Source organism: Engystomops pustulosus, chromosome 3, assembly GCF_040894005.1.
Source record: "Engystomops pustulosus chromosome 3, aEngPut4.maternal, whole genome shotgun sequence".
Lineage (NCBI taxonomy): Eukaryota > Metazoa > Chordata > Amphibia > Anura > Leptodactylidae > Engystomops > Engystomops pustulosus.
In genome coordinates, this window is record NC_092413.1 from 71,962,242 (window position 1) to 71,979,251 (window position 17,010).

The 17,010-nt window shown below is 42.1% G+C and overlaps 1 protein-coding gene across 1 annotated transcript in view; it reads right to left on the reverse strand.

Moving 5' to 3' along the window:
* The window catches only part of SNX9 (sorting nexin 9), an 84,573-nt gene extending 68,384 nt beyond the window's left edge, over positions 1-16,189 (reverse strand). Inside the window, exon 1 of the mRNA XM_072141050.1 lies at positions 15,914-16,189. Coding sequence (XP_071997151.1) covers positions 15,914-15,925 — 12 coding nt within the window. The 5' untranslated portion in view covers positions 15,926-16,189. The remainder of the gene's footprint in view (positions 1-15,913) is intronic.
* Between the last annotated feature and the right edge of the window lie 821 nt (positions 16,190-17,010).

The window sequence follows — 17,010 nt, forward strand, 5'->3', positions numbered from 1 at the left end:
CCGGCGCAGGCAGACGCGTCACATCTCCTGCATCAACGATGGGGGTCGATGGCGGGTAAGTAGTGTGAGGTGGGTGGGACGGGGGCGGATCGGGGGCCCGTTCTAATTTAGAATTATGACAGCTCCGGGCCCTCCCTGATCCAGCGCACGGACCAGATGCAGAACAGTCTGCAAGGCCCGCGGCTGTCACAATTCAAAACATCTGCCCGCTGTGCTGCGCCGAGTTATCAGCGCAGCGCAGGGGTCAGATGCGGGCCTCTGACTGACCGGCAGCGGAGCTTCGGTGGATCACAGGAAAGGTGAGAAACATTTCCGGCGTATAAGACGACCCCAGACTGGACAGAAGATTTTTAAGTCTTCAAAAGTCGTCTTATACGCCAGTATATACGGTAGATGCAGACATACCCTAGCACACCCCCAGGAGGGCTTTGAGGACCCTCCTACCTGGTATTAAATCCAGAACCTTGGCGAAGTCATAGCTTCTCAAGGGGAAGTCATGGGGTCAGGTTTCTGGAATCATTGGATGCAGGTGAATCCCTGGATTGCATTAATACCAAACCTGACCCATTTGCTATGTTCCCATCCCGATATAGTTACCGTATATACTTGAGTATAAGCCAACCCGAGTATAAGCCTAATTTTACCACCAAAAACTGGGAAAAACTATTGACTCAATTATAAGCCAAGGGTGGGAAATGCATTGGTCACAGACCCCCCCAGTATATAGTCAGCCAGCCCCTAGCAGCATACAGCCAGCCAGCCCCCATGTAGTATACAGCCAGCCAGCCAGCCCCCATGTAGTATACAGCCAGCCAGCCCCCATGTAGTATACAGCCAGCCAGCCCCCATGTAGTATACAGCCAGCCAGCCCCCATGTAGTATACAGCCAGCCAGCCCCCATGTAGTATACAGCCAGCCAGCCCCCATGTAGTATACAGCCAGCCAGCCCCCATGTAGTATACAGCCAGCCAGCCCCTAGTAGTATACAGCCTGTCCCTAGTAGTATACAGCCTGTCCCTAGTAGTATACAGCCTGTCCCTAGTAGTATACAGCCTGTCCCTCGTAGTATACAGCCTGTCCCTCGTAGTATACAGCCTGTCCCTCGTAGTATACAGCCTGTCCCTCGTAGTATACAGCCTGTCCCTAGTAGTATACAGCCTGTCCCTAGTAGTATACAGCCTGTCCCTAGTAGTATACAGCCGGCCCCCACAGCACTTGAAAAAAATAAACTTATATACTCACCCTCCGATGTCAGCGCATCCCGTCTTCTTTCTTCTCCGTGGCTCCTCTTCTTTCTTCTTGCTTCTCTCATGGCATGGCATGTTTTCTTCTAGCAGGCGCATCTATGACGCGGCCGCTGCTGACGTCCATGAAGAAAACATGGTCGTAGGTACATTTTTTTTGTAATAGACTCGTGTATAAGCGGAGTGGACATTTTTCAGCACATATACGGTATATCTCTAGACCCAACAATGCTAGAACTTAATTATTCATATCTATATGATAGCCTGGTGATATAGAATCCAAAAACGTATTTGCCCTTGGGCTGAGATGGACCATAACTCCATAACCAACATGTTATACTGGGATTTTTGCAGGATCGAGAGATCACATTGTGGGACGCTGGGAGGGACAGCGGAGGTAAGTAAATGTTTATTTTTTAACTAGCCCCCTCCCACCACCAATGGGTTTTTATTACACTCTCGGACAACCCCTTTAATTTAAATTATATTATTACTTCAACTGTTATTAGTAGCTAGATTTATAGTCATGTTCATAATTGAGTTTGAGGAACAGAAAAAAAAATACTGTTGGAGTGTGTTTTGTCAGTGGCAGGAATTTCAAGCTGTATCAGACATGCAGTAAGTGTCGTATTCACTCTGTATATACAAACAACATGTGTTTTTGAGGTTGCAGGTTTGCTTACACCCAGATGACAGGAGAAGATACTGCCTGAGCCACAAACTTGGGTAGGAATAAGACCCACGGGCAGGCGGATCATACAGTGTGTATGAGCCAATACAAATACTAGTGGTAAAACAATGTTCATGCACATAAGGCCTTATGCAAGTGTCTGATTCTAGCTATTGTTTATGCCTGGGGGCTGGGCACAGTGGCATTGTTGTGGTGCTAAAGGGGAGGGGGGCTCCATATTGTGTCCGCCTAGTGTTCCAAGGTCGTGTCTGCCTAGAGGTCCAAAATGACTTGTCCTGGCCCTGAGGATTATATACAAACACCTGTTTGTGCAAACAACTACCAGAAGTTTTCTGGTATCAGCTAAATAAAACTAATGAATAAAACTTAAAAATAAAGTGCAGTCGCTCCTTGGAAAGGGGAGGGGCAGAGGAGCACCCCTCCCTATTTCTCTTGGCCTTTTGCTATGCCCGGACCTTGACCGGCCGAGTATACGGCTGGGTACATGGCCTAAATGTAAAAAAATGTTTGCTACAAAAGGAGTCACCTAGTGTTTCACTTATTAAAGCAATGTGATTCTGTTTCTGGCCATTGGTCATATAAAGAGGTGTTGATGTTTTTTTTACCTTTTGATATGTTTAAGAAACAAGCATACCCATTAAGCTTCAGCCAGCTATTAAGAGGGGAAGTGTAACTATAGATATAAATCCCTAGAGAAAAAAAAAAAAGTACCAAGACTAAAATATCACAAGAAACTACCACCTATCATTTAGTGGCTCTACGAACTAAATGTTTTCCTCTCAAGCTAATGGACTTAACGTATTTGACATTTTTGTATCTAGCAGCAAAAACTGAAACTATGCCAATCTACATAAAAACAATTACAAAAAGACTATTGTTAGAATGGCCCAACAACATGAAATCCAGAAGAGGCAGCGGGGAATGATAAATAGCCTGCATTAACTAAAGTTTTATTACCTTTATAACAAAAAACCCCCAAAAAATTGTCAACTGAAACTGAATGAAAACTGTACCTGGAATTGTTAACAAACTGTTCTCATCTATTTATTATTAGTTATGTTATGTTATGAAGGGTGGAACTCTATGTTGCAAGAGGGACATGAGGTGACGTTACCGGTATTCTTCCACTTGCAGAACAACTACAACAGTTATATATGCAGCAGATCACTCTCCAATGAACCCCACAAAGTTGTCATGTCCATTAATGTGAAACTCTTTATGAGCCTTTAGCTGGATTTTGGCGATGACACCTTCATTGTCCACTTGTTTTGAGGAAAATCCACATAAATATAATATAAGGCAGTCTCAGTGCCACAGACAGTCGTGTCTACAGTTTTGACTGTTTAACCTGCTTTTACGAGAGGGAGATGACATTTTCAATGCTATCAGTTTGAGAACTGTTCAGCCTTTTTTTTCCAATTTTTATTTTTTTTATGTGTTGTAAATTGGAACAAAAGTGACATTTTCGACTTTGGCGCTATTGTCCGTTACGGGGTTAACGTTGGGAATAACCATTGTTCTATGGTTTTATTACTATTTGTAATTGCTATTAATATTTATTATTATTATGAGTTTACTATTTGATAGAGTAGATATTTTGCCACGCGGCACATTATCTGCGCGTGGAGAATGCATTGAAATTGCATTGAAAACGCGCGTGAAAAATTGTGACACTGAGCAAACTCTGACTGAAAACCGATTGAACTCTGATGCAAAATGTGCATTTTTCACTGACCAAACCCTGATCGCACCCTGATCAAACTCTGACGTGATCTGCAACGCAAGTGTGGAAGGGGCCTAATAGATAAGCTAAAACAAGACAGCCTCAGGTCTTTGTATGACCCAAGGCTGTCATGGTAACAAATTGCTGTTACAATGAACATGACTTAATAATTCCTTTTGATTTATATAGCGCTCACGGCTTATGCAGCGCTACACAGAACTTGCCAAATCAGTCCCTGCCCCCATGGGGCTCACAATCTAATCAACCTACCAATATGTTTTTGAAGTGTGGGAGGAAACCCACGCAAACACGGAGAGAACATACAAACTCTTCACAGATGTTGACCTGGAAGGGACTTGAAACAAGGACCCCAGTGCTGCAAGACTGTAATGCTAACCACTGAGGCACCAAGCTGCCCAGGCTTACACCCTCCTCTGCTCTTTAATCTAGCAGCAGCAGTCAGTGCAGGGTGAGTCATGCTCTGCTTATTGTAACAACCAGTGATAAGACATAACTGAGGGGCTCTGGAAACACCCCCCACAATTTTTTAGGAGGACACACCCATAGCCCTTTTGATTCATAATTTTAAAAAGTAATTTTAGAAGGAAGGAGGCCACGGATAACAAATATAAGAAGATTACCACAGTCACAGTGTCTTGATCTGTGAGTAAGTGTTCCAGGTTTATCATACTTGATTTTGATGGTAGATGTGTTATGACCTGTCAGGGAGATTTAGGACCCTCAACAAACTACAGATCCATATGAAGTCTTTATGTGCCAGAAAAATAGTAATAAACTTTCATGCTCTCCAATGTGGCACACATCCCAGCGCCTTCTCTTGCGATTCAGTAAGTGAAGCCGGGATAATGCCCTGGCTTCACTGTGCATATGCTGTCCCTACTGCGCTTGCACAATGAAGGCAGGTTGTACCACGTCTGCTTCACTTACTGCATCACATAGCCGAAGAGACAAGGGACGAGGTGAGTATAAAGTTTTTTTTTTAATATGATGGCTTAAAACACTACATTGGTGATAAAGCACAAGGACTTGTGGGTGGTTTAGTGTCCCAAATCTCCACAGGTTCCCTTTAAAGAAATTCATCCAACCCCTTCACTGATTCCAACTATTTGGATCCTTAAAAGGTATTGCCCCAGTGTTTCACGGATAGTTGGGATGTATTAAAGGGGTCTTCTGCAGTTTTTGTAAGATATCCAAAATGTATCCCTTCTTGCCAGTAGAACAGCAGCACCAAAACTGTTATTATGGTTACAGTTCTGTGTTGATGTTCCTCTGGCAGACAGGAATTCCTTGTGTCATATTTATCTATGATGCAAGAACTCCTGTCCAGTGCACTGTGCTTGGTCCTCAGAATCTGAACAGAATGTAGTCCCGTTTCCACTGAACTAGAACATTTGAGTGCAGTTGGCCTTGCAGATTCTGTCAAACATTTTCATTTAGCAAGATGACAAACACTGAAACAGAAGCTCAAAAGATAGTTTTATACATCCAGAACTTCAGTTGTATTTCAGACAAAAACTCTAGCATTGGAACACATTTTAAAAAACGTTGTACTAATTTGTTTTACGTGTTCTTTTTCTAATGTCAAGCATGAGCTATTGTTACAATTCCTATTTCCTATTTTTGACTATTACAACCTATTTTTCTATTATTACACAGGTAACTAATATAAGCAACCACTCCAATCTACTAGAAAAATTCAGTACAGGAATAAACTTAGAAACAGACCCAAGTACAATTTACAAAATGTACACATTTAAAAAATCTGAAGGGACTGGGCCAGGAAACATCTTATGTACATGTGGATGTTCCAACAATTCTCAAAACAGAAAAATTCAGGTGAGCTGTTCTGAGGAGCGCTTACTCCTAATTCCCATATCAAAACACACACAGCTAATAATAGTGTATGGCCACCTTAACACTTTCCTTCATAGTCAAGTAGTTTGTGCCTTCTCTGCCTCTCTCTGTGATCCTGCCAGCTGAATGTATAAAGGGGAAGAAGGCAACTTGTGGCTGCCATAGCTGGTTTTCTATTTATCATGCCACCACTGGACAGATCTAATAAACATTTTCTGTGTGAACAAGCCTTTAGCAGAACCTATGATTACTATTGATCCAGTTATACAGGATTTTAATCATATTAATTACGATCGGGTTACTTATCCTGTGGAGTCATTGGTGCCAAAATGTCTAGGTCAACTTTTGAAGTTCTGCTATGTGCTTCTATAAATGATGATACCTGATGGAAACATTTATATATCATAACAATTTTTACTTTTTTTTTTTTCATGACATTTGAGACTTTAAATTGATAAGATAGTTTTATTAATTACATATTTTTTCTTTAGAAAAATTGCCAATAATTGACTACAAATGTGAAAAAAAATTTTTTTTGTCATTTTGAATAAGTAGTAACGTTAGCAAAAATATGTTATAAATATGTACAGCATTATTCCATTACCCTTTCCCAGGTTCAGCTATAAATGCAGAGGGTGCATGTACTTCTGCAAGTGAAAGTTTTTCCTTCAGCTCCTTCTATATTCTACCTGACAGCTGGAGGGGGGCACACTTCAAACACCTATATATCTCCCCTGAACCCTGAGACCCAGAAACACAACTTTGGTGTTATATTAAATAGGAGAGTCTCACCTTTAATATGATATTCGGTATTGATGCCTAACAGAATCAGAGATATCTTGACTTAATATCACTATATCAAAGTACCTCTAAAACTCCCTAAAATTGCTTATAACATTGAATCCATGGAGGGATTGACTTTTGATTATCTAAAAGGTGCAGGGCAATGTCTCCGATTGTACAACCCCTTTAAATTTACAATTGGAAGTAGAAAGTTGTGCATAAAAATCTAAATTTTTCAGTGGAACTTTCAGGGTGGATATCTCTGGTTCTGTGAAGCATCCATACACAATCCATTTTTAATATTAAAAGTGACATTCCAGAATTGAGTCTATGTGCTGGAGATGTTCTGGAAATACAGCCATTTGAAGATGACCACTGTCATGACGTTTATAAAGGTCCTTTCTGCATGTGCAAATAGGACGAATATTGCCATATGGCAGTCGTGAAGCGATTAAAGGACCAGTTACAGAAGCAAATAAATGGTCACATTCAATGTAAATATGCAAGTGTGCTGCTCAACAACTAGTGAGAAGTTTTTAGCCATGCGAAAACATTTAAAGTGAACTTATAAATAATTATTGACAATTATGACTTGGTTGTTTCACAATATAAATCATGATCAATAACCATCCTACGGGGTGTGCCCTAATCCAATATGCTGTGGGCTCCATTAATAACTTCTGGGTTAACACAGAAGTATAGCCTCTCACATGCCAGGGTCAACAGAAACCTAGCTGTGCATTTGAACACAAGAAAGGCTGCCCTACTTCCCCCTTCCCCTGATAACAGACACAGCGTGTTTAGGTACTGCAGAAAAAAAAAAAGGTATTGACAATTTTGATGCAGGAAATACCAAAACGGTAACCTCTTTTTTAATGTAAAAAAATAATAAAATAACCCCTTTAAAATATTTCTACTAAATGCAAGAAGATAAAAATCCCAGCATGAAATGAGTAAAATATGTGTGTTTATTAAAGTGATGCCGAAATTCCCATGTCAATGTAAAACACATGATCTATTCATCGGCTGCAGGCAGTAAACAACACTTGGGTTGTAATCTTGCCTGGTAAAGGAAGCTGCGTGTACAGCTTTGACCTGACACCACTAAAAGGAAATCCACTGCTAAAATATTTAAGGTGCACACAGAAACTAAACTGTCAACTATTACTCGTAATCCATGACATTCTAGACCTAACACCTAAATACATCACATGGAGCCTGGAACTTCTTTGGTTTTGTCAAATGTTTATCCAAGTACAGATGGAGTAAGTGCATGAATAGAACAGTGTGTTATTGTTTTACCTGGATGTTATCATAACAGCAGACTGTGTATATAGGAAAGTCAGCTGTATAGGTCTGCAACTGCACTACAGAAGTTTACCCTTTGTGAGGTGTAAACATTAAAGAAAAATCCATAGTACACTCCGATACACATATTATTATTTATAGAGCACATTAATTCCATGTTTCTGTACAATCAGTGAGGGGTTCACATAAATTATATTAGGACAAGAACAGATGCAAGTACACATACAGAACTACAGTGATCAGGAGACAAGTGTGAGGAGGACCCTGCCTGTGAGCGCTCACAATCTATATGGGGGGGTCGGAGACATGAGGTGAGGGAGCAGTGCAGTTAATGTGTGTTGTAAGCGAACCTGAACAGGTGGTTTTCCAGGTTATGTTTGAAGGTTTGGAAAGTGGGGGACCGTCTGACACATTATGGTAGAGAGTTCCAGAGTATGGGTGATGGACCGGAGAAGTCCTGGATACAGGTGTGAGAAGAGCGGAGGGTAATAGAATGGAGCTGAAGGTCCTGTGAGGAACACTGATATTGGCTGATGAGTATAGAGATATATAGAGGAGACAGGGAGACTGGCAAAGAGGAGAGGCAGGGGAGAAGCATGGAGACAGATGGATTAGCCGGGCAGCAGAGTTTAGGATGGATTGGAGAGGCATTAGAGAGTTAGCTTAGAGTCTAACTCTCTAAGTTTTAAGAGTTATGTAGAGTCTTAGAGAAATAAGTGGTGTAAAAGAAACAGAGGAGGGCAAAAAAAAGGTATTTCTCCATGAAAAATATGCAGGTAATATAGAGAACACCGCTTCAGTGCGTTCACATGCGGTGCCTGCGGGTGGGCCATGGAAACGAATGTGATTAGTAACCAGCACCTGGTATCTTGCATTGTTTAATTGAATGCAGACGCATGCAGCAAGAAACGCATAAATGATTGAGCCGAGGCCTGTCCCTGGGCTCTTGCATTGCATTTGTAAATGCAACACGTGTGCCACATTAAAATAATGCAAGACACCGGGTTCTGGTTGGCGATCGCTTGCGTTTCCATAGAAACACAAAAACGATTGGGCCAAGGCCCGTCTCCATATCCTAGCTGTGTGAATCTGAACGCAGCGCTAGCGGTAAGTGTGACCGCACCCTAAAAGAGGAACAGCAGTTCCCTTTATGTCCAGACAGTGGCCAGACACCATTACTGCAGGCGTGACTCCCATTTAAATGTTATGAAAGCTGCATCTAAGGTTAAGTCATCAGCAGTTTTTCCAGGGTAAACTAACAATATAAGCTCAATGTTGACAAAATAATCAGGTTTCCTAGTCATAGGACTGAATGAGCAGTGAATGAAGAGTTAACACATATGTGGAATGAGGCTTAACCAACTATATAGATACAGTTTAACCTTTTCATTGTCATTTTGCATAAACAATTCTGTGAATCATTTACTGAAATGATCCAAGTTCCACGAGCAAGGCAATGTGAAACTAACACCGCTCACTTTCCAGACCTAGCAGACCTATTAAAGAAAACAGTTGCACAACAGAATAACTAGTAATAAAATAGAACCATCAGCACAAATTTTTGTCTATTATTTCCCAAGCAACTGTGTGATTTTTTCCAGACTTCTAAGAACATATTTTTCTCAGCAAAAAAAGAACCAACACAAATTCCCCCTTCACAGGAAGTCATGCTGTAAACCTGTCCAAAGATAGGACATGTCCTATCTTTTACAGTAGGGACGCCTGGCTCACACACTGCACTGGGCACTGAAGTGATTGTGGCCGTGTGCTACTCCTATTAAAACGTCTGTTTGCAGGGGGCCTAACTGTTATGAATATAGGACTATGGCTTTCTCAGTGCTACCATAGCTACATCAAACCTACACATTTACCTGATACGGATACTAATGTTTGTGGTGTATATTTTTATACTGCCGTTCACCTGATTGTATAGGGGCAGTTGTTCCCATCCAAATAATTCCACATATCTGATAAAACAGTGTGGAAATTCACCCGCGATGCTGTATGATGCGCACGGAAGTGGTCAGACGGTCGCTCCTGCCTCTGTAAACAAACAGGGGCACAAAAGTGACAGGCAGCGAGTATATTAACCCCTTAAGGACACAGCCATTTTGTAGCTTAAGGCTCAGCCCGATTTTTTGGATTCTGACTTGCGTCTCTTTATACGGTTATAACTTTTGAACACTGTTACTTATCAAAACGATTCTGAGATTGTTTTTTCCCCACATGTTGTACTTCATTTTAGTGGTAAATTTTGGCAGATAAGTTTTGCATTTATTTACAAAAAAAAAGAAAATATGATAAATTTTTGGAAAAATTTGCCATTTTCGAAATTCAAAATCATTGCGTTTTCAGGCAGATCGATTTACCACCTAAATAAGTTGCTGAATAACATTTCCCATTTGTCTACTTTACATTTTTATAATTTCTGAAATGTCTGGATAATTTATTTTGATGTCACGCGGCTTGCAAATAGAATATCGCTTTTCCGGATTTTCAGAATTGACTATTTTGGGGATAAATACAGTTTGGAATGAAATTTTACATATTTAGCATCAAAACCCCCTATATAACCAACCCATTTTCAAATCTGCACCCCTCAAGCTATCAGAAACAGCTTTTACGAAGATTGTTAACCCCTTGAGATCTTCATAGTAATTGAATCAAAATGGAGGTGAAATTTAGAATGGTCATATTGTTCCCTTATACGTTCATTTAGCCCTAAAATTTACACATTTCCAAAAGATAAAAAGAGAAAACCCACCATACAATTTGTTCTGCAATTTCTCCTGAGTACAAAGACCCCCCACATGTGGCTGTGACTTGTGTTATGGGGGCACAGCGAGGTGCAGAAGGGAAGGAGGGCGCTGCAGCTGCCAGGATTTTAGTTTCCTCATTGGCCCCTTTTGAAGGCTATAAAATTTTCGCTTTTTCGTTATTTGGGCCATGTGATGCCATTTTTTTTGCGGGATGAGATGCTTTTTCCAATGTTACCATTTTGGGGTTTGTATCACCTATTGTTGAAAATTTAGGAACGTTTTTTGAGGACAGGAGTAGAAAAGCATCAATTCTGTACTGGATTTTTTACTTCTTTTTTTTTTGGTGTTCACCGTATAGACTAATAATCCTGTTATCTTTATTCTATGGGTTGATACGATTACGGGGATACCAAACATGAATATATTTTCTTACGTTTTACTAAATTTGTCAAACAAAACCCTAATGTGGGGAAAAATCTATAATTTTTGTATTGCCATCTTCCAAGTGGCATAACGTTGTTACTTTTTTGGCTACGGAGCTGGTTGATGGCTTGTTTTTTGCGGGACATGTTGTACATTGCACCAGTATCATGTCGCAGTACATATGGTTTTTTGATCACATTTTATAGCATTTTTTGTGGGATTGAAAAGGTAAAAATCATAATTTTTGGAGGGTTTATAACAGTTTTTTTTTACGGCGTTTATCGTGGGGGTTCAATAATGATTTACTTTTATTCTACGGGTTGTTACGGACGCGGTGATACTATATATGTGGGGTTTGTGTTATATGTCTCTTTATATGTTTTGGGGGTTTGGGGCATTTTTAGTGATTTATGACTTTATTTTTTTTATTGAATAACTTTTTTTTTTACTTTTTCACTTTTATACCATGGGACATGAAGAAGCAATCATCTGATTGCTTCTTCATGATAATATTCTGCAATACTCATGTATTGCAGAGTATTATCAGTGTCAGCCTATACACTTGCATAGGCTGGCACTGTGCCAGTAAGATGACGTCACAGACGCCATCTTACTGGCAATTCTTGCAGGTAACTCTGGGGTCCAGATCGGACCCCAGAGTTACTATAGCAATGATCGGCGCACCCCGAAAACGGTTCGGGGGGGCCGATCGTGGGGGAAAGATCCCCCAGATACATGTTAGATGCCGCGGTCGCGCTGACCGCGGCATTTAACGGGTTAAGCACCCGCGATCGGAGACAACTCTGATCGCGGGTGTTACACTGGGGTGCCGGCTATCAGTCACAGCCGGCACCCCGTCTTTCCCGATGCCGGTTCGGCTCAGATCTTGAGCTGAACCGGCATCAGCTCAGCGTCCGATATATCGGACGCTGAGCGCTAAGTCACTGCGCTCAGCGTCCGATATATCGGACGCTGAGCGTTAAGAGGTTAAAAAAAAACTTTTTATAGCCCCCCTCCCCACGGGGCCTGCTATACATTTTTTTTGTGATGCCTGGATAACTCTTTTGTTTCTATCATCTCTCATTAAAGGGGTTGTCCACTTTCAGCAAATAATTGATATGGTTTGTGTAAGGAAAAGTTTTCCAATTTACTTTCAACATCAATCCCTCACAGTTTTCAAGACCTGTGCTTGCTGTTATTCTATAGAAAGCTTCTATGTTTTCCTACAGTGGATAGAAATCTGTCCCTGGTCATGTGACGGACACGCAGGCACACAAGCCGCTATCATTGCAGAACGTAATCAGAGCCGAGTGATACTAACAGCTCGTGCACCTGTGTGACATCACATGAGCAGTGACAGATTTCTATCCAATGGAAGTAAACATAGAAGGATAGGGGCTAACTTGCTGATAGGTGGGGGTCACAGTGACCACAAGTACAGGGGTCCATCATACATTGAGATGAAGAGAGCAGCCAATCGCGCATGTGAAGCTGCTCTTTTCATCTCTTTAGCCCTAATGGAGAAAGCTGAGCGCCGAACTCGGCAATCTATATCAGCGCCATGATGAATAAAGATGAATAGAGCAGCCGATTTATGGGGTTACAGTGGACCCCTGTTCTTGTGATCAGAGGGGGTTCCATCACTGAGACCCCCCTCAGCGTAACAAATTTTACTTTCCCGTGATGTTATTTATTATAACATACCATGTACTGGAAAGCAGGAAAAAGATTCCAAATGTGGAAACATTTTTTAAAAATGCATGTGCGTCACTTCCTTGTGGGCTCAGTTTTTAACTCTGCTTTTTCACTCTGCGCTCCAAATAACACCTCTGCTTTATTGTTTGGTTCGATACGATCGCGGTGATACCAAACGTATACAGGTTTTAATACATTTTCAAAAATTAAACGAATGTGTACAAAAAAGAAAAAAAATTGCCATCTTCTGACGTTAATAACTTTTTCATACTTTGGTGTACGGAGGTGTGTTCTGTGTCATTTTTTGCGAAATGAGCCCATGTTTTCATTGCTACCATTTTGATCACTTTTTATTACATTTTATGTCATGTAAAAAGGTGAAAAAGTAGCATTTGGGACATTTGGGTGCCATTTCCAGTTTTGGAGGTCACCATGGTCAACATTTTAAATTTAGATTGGCATTTTGGGAAGCGGTGATACCTAATGTGTTTGTGATTTTTACTGTTTATTATGTCTTGTATCAGTTCTAGGGAAAGGGGGGCGATTTGAATTTTATTAATTTTTTACTATTTTTAACTTTTTTTCACTATTTCTTAGAACCTCTAGGGTACATTAACTCTAGATCGTCAGATCGTTCCTACCATATACCGTATATACTCGTGTATAAGCCGAGTTTTTCAGCACAAAAAATGTGCTGAAAAACCTCATCTCGGCTTATACACGAGTCAATAATAATAAAAAAAAAATTAATACTTACCCTCCGGCTCCCGGTCCTCGGCGGCGGCTCCTGGTCCTCGCCGGCAGCTCCCGATCCTCTGTGGTGGCTTCTCTCTTCTATCTTCACGTGCCTGCAGTCGCGTCTATGCGACTTGCCGGCGGGCGCACAATATGATGTAGCGGTGTTGCCGCTGATGACATCATCAGCGGCGACACCGCCGCATCGCACATGAAGATAGAAGAGAGAAGCCGCCGCAGAGGATCGGGAGCTGCCGCCGAGGCCTGGGAGCCGCCGCCGAGGACCGGGAGCCCGCGCCGAGGACCGGGAGCCGCCACTAAGCATCAAAGGTGAGTATCGTCGGAGGGTGAGTATTAAGTTTATTTTTTTATTATTCGCTAGGCATACTGAGGGCAGGCTGTATACTTTTTGGGGGCAGGCTGTATACTTTTTGGGGGCATGCTGATTGTATACTACTTGGGACAGGCTGTATACTACAGGGGCTGGCTGGCTGTATACTACACCCTCGGCTTATACTCGAGTCAATAGGTTTTCCCTTTTTTTGTGGTAAAATTAGGGGTCTCGGCTTATACTCGGGTCGGCTTATACTCGAGTATATACGGTACCACAATACTACTGTATTGCAGTATATGGCGCTTTTGCACATGATTCATTACAATGAGTAACGAATCTTCTGAAACCATGCAGCCTCGGGTCTGGCAATTGAATGTATAAAGTCAAGGAGGCTGAGAGTTTAACAGTGAAGTCAAGATGGGAAGCTCTGAATGCCTCATGACATCATGCATAGGACTTCAGGAGATCTATTTGGTGAAGTCTCTGGATGCAGGACTATCAATTACAGTGAAAAGGTCTTAAAATCCCTTCCTCCTTGACTTTATACAACCAGTTTACATCTCAATTCAAAGTAGATTTTCCGGATGATGCCACCACACTGGGTCCTGAAAAAAATCTGAAAAAGATCTGGAAAGTGTTTAGCTGCTTGACAACATACAGGTAGTGGTTTATTAGGTCAGTTTCTGCTGACAGGTTCCCTTTAACTCAAACCAGTTTGTCTGAAAAGGCGTAAAAAGATCTTAAAAAAAAATATATTATATATATATATAATATATATATATGTGGTACAAAAGATACACCTTTCATTAGACCCTTATATTGTGCAGGGGCAAGGTAGGCATTTTTTAGGCTCCTGCTGAAGCTGCAAGATATAACAATTTTGAATTACATTCTAAAATCTAAGCGATATTCAAAGAATTGAGGACAAGCTGTCTGACATCACAATGTTGTCTGCACCATTCCTCTAGTTCCTTGAACAGAATTTATGAATCCATAAATATCACTGTCCCAGTGTATAAACATGCTGTATTTCACACAATGAACATTATGCAGAGACCAAAATTTGTAGATTTCCTACTACCAAGAGTATCACAAAGAACATGATAATTTTGAGTAGGTTATGAGTGAGCCAGTGCTTTACAATACCACACCTCATATCTGCTCAGCTCTGACTGGTCCTTACTAGCTGGAAGCGGAAACATGGCATTATGCAAGGAGTTCCTATTCACTAAGCATATAAAAGTACAAGCCCGGACTACCATAGAGAGGCATAGTTGCTAAGACCCACTTCTCACCAGCGTTCGGACCGTCATTTGAGACAAGAAAATTCACGTTGGGAGCCCCTACCTAAACTTCCGCTTCAATAGCAGAAGCAGTTAACTAACAGAAGCCATTAGAAGTCCATTGAAATGGGTGTTTTAAGGGATCAGTTAGATCTCCGTTATTATCGTTTTACTGACAGAAGATAAAAATTGAAGAGACAAAAGTTAATAACTGATCCAAACGAAAATGTGAACTGAGGCTAAGATGTTGGGAGTCCGGTTTCTAGTCCTGGAAATGCAGCCTGCATCCAATCTATATTCCATGGCACTGAACCTGCCTAAATAAGAAATTGAAATCTAAGGGATGTGTACTTCCCACAGGAGACCAGCACATCAATTCCTTCTGTGACTATTCCCTGCGGTTATTACTTTCTGCAGATCATAGGTTGAAATATGTCAAATGCAAACCATGGAAAATGTACCAATAACTATGAGAAAAAAACATGCATCCAACTCCAGCGCACATGTAAGAAAATAAGTGAAATAGTAGTGCTTGTCTGCTGCCTTCATGCTCTGTGTCAACCCATAACAAACGTTAGTGAGAAAAGCTCAGGTACCAACAATGGGGCAGATGTCAGTGAAGAGTTAATGGGTGAAGTCCCCTTGCTGAGGTATTAGGTACTAATGAGTGACTAAACTTCACTGTCAAACTCCACTAATCTTTGCCCCCTGCCCCTCCCAGGCTCCTGACAAGTGTGTGACCCCGGGCCTGGCACATATGGGGGGGGGGGGGGCATGTGCCCTCTTCACCATCTCCCCTCTTGCTCTCTCCAAAGTCCTAAATTAGATCCCTTGAGGAAATGTCAGGCAGCGCCCCCGCCAACCACCTGGCTGTAACTTTGTGCCCCCCTGGCACTGCCAGCTCAGTGTTATGCTCCTCTCTCAGATCTGTCAGCGCCTCAGTCCCGCATTGTGCCGCCCTGTGTGTCTCTTACGCTCCTCCTGGTCTCCACAAAATGACTACCACTCCCGCTCTGCTGCGCCCGGGCAACCTGCTCTCATGTGGAAGAGCTTATCTTACCTTTGTGGCCATGCTGTGCCCCTCCAAAGTCCTCGCACCCCGGGAGCCAGATAGACAGGGAATGTAGCGCAGCACTGCCTCTTCCTGTCCCGGCCTCTCTGTGAGCAGCGGGTGTACGGGCCTGCTGCTGACTCCCTCTATCTACAGCACGGCGCCATTACCAGCAGTGCTCAGCCCCACTAACTTCTACTACAAGTGACGTACTGGGAAGTGTGTACTCGCTGCCACAGCGCTCAGCAGTGAGCGGGCGTACCGCCTGTTGCTAGGTTACATTACGCGCTAAGTATACTCTCATCCGAGCGCCATTGCCTTCATCTCTGTGTGTACATGTGATGGATAGTGCACACGCTTATAAACTGCTAACTCCTTCAAGACCAATATTTTCAGCTTTTTTTCGTACTCCCTTCCTTTCAGTAGTCTTTTCATCTTATGTTTGCAGAGCTATGTGAGGACTTATTATCTGCAGGACAGGTTGTACTTTTTTGTGGCGTCATTTATTATTCCGTTCCATGTAGCCAGAAGCTGGAACACTGCTCCAAAAATTTTACAAAAACAATCCAAATGACACATCCCATTTATTATTTGGGTCAGTACAATCATGAAAATACCAAATTTATATCATTTTGGTCGGGTTTAACCACAGCTCCTAGCAGGTTACCTGCCGTGATCAGTGCCATCACCCATTGTGGCAGATAAAAGCTGCCCTGTATGAAGTTGGCTCAGTCTTTAAGCCCACTTTAAGCAGAGCCCTTTAAGAAGCGTCAAAATTTGCTGCTCATATGTGGAGGATTCAGGAGCCTGTTGCCCCCCGAATCACCCACCAGATAAATAAATCGCACCTGTCTCTTTAAGACAAAGGGGCAATTTACATGCGGAGCAACGCAGCGCCTTTCTGACTGCTTGCGTCACTCCGTACTATGCAGGGACATAGGCAATCCTGTCCCGCGGTAGTACTAGCCGACACAAGGGACCGGAGTCTAAGTGGCACCTGGTCTTCATCAGATCCCGCCACAAAGGGTGATGGACTTGCTGCGGCAGGGTACCACCAGGTTGTTCCACAGGTCTTACTAGGCCCGCGTTGGCAGCCAAGGTCGAGG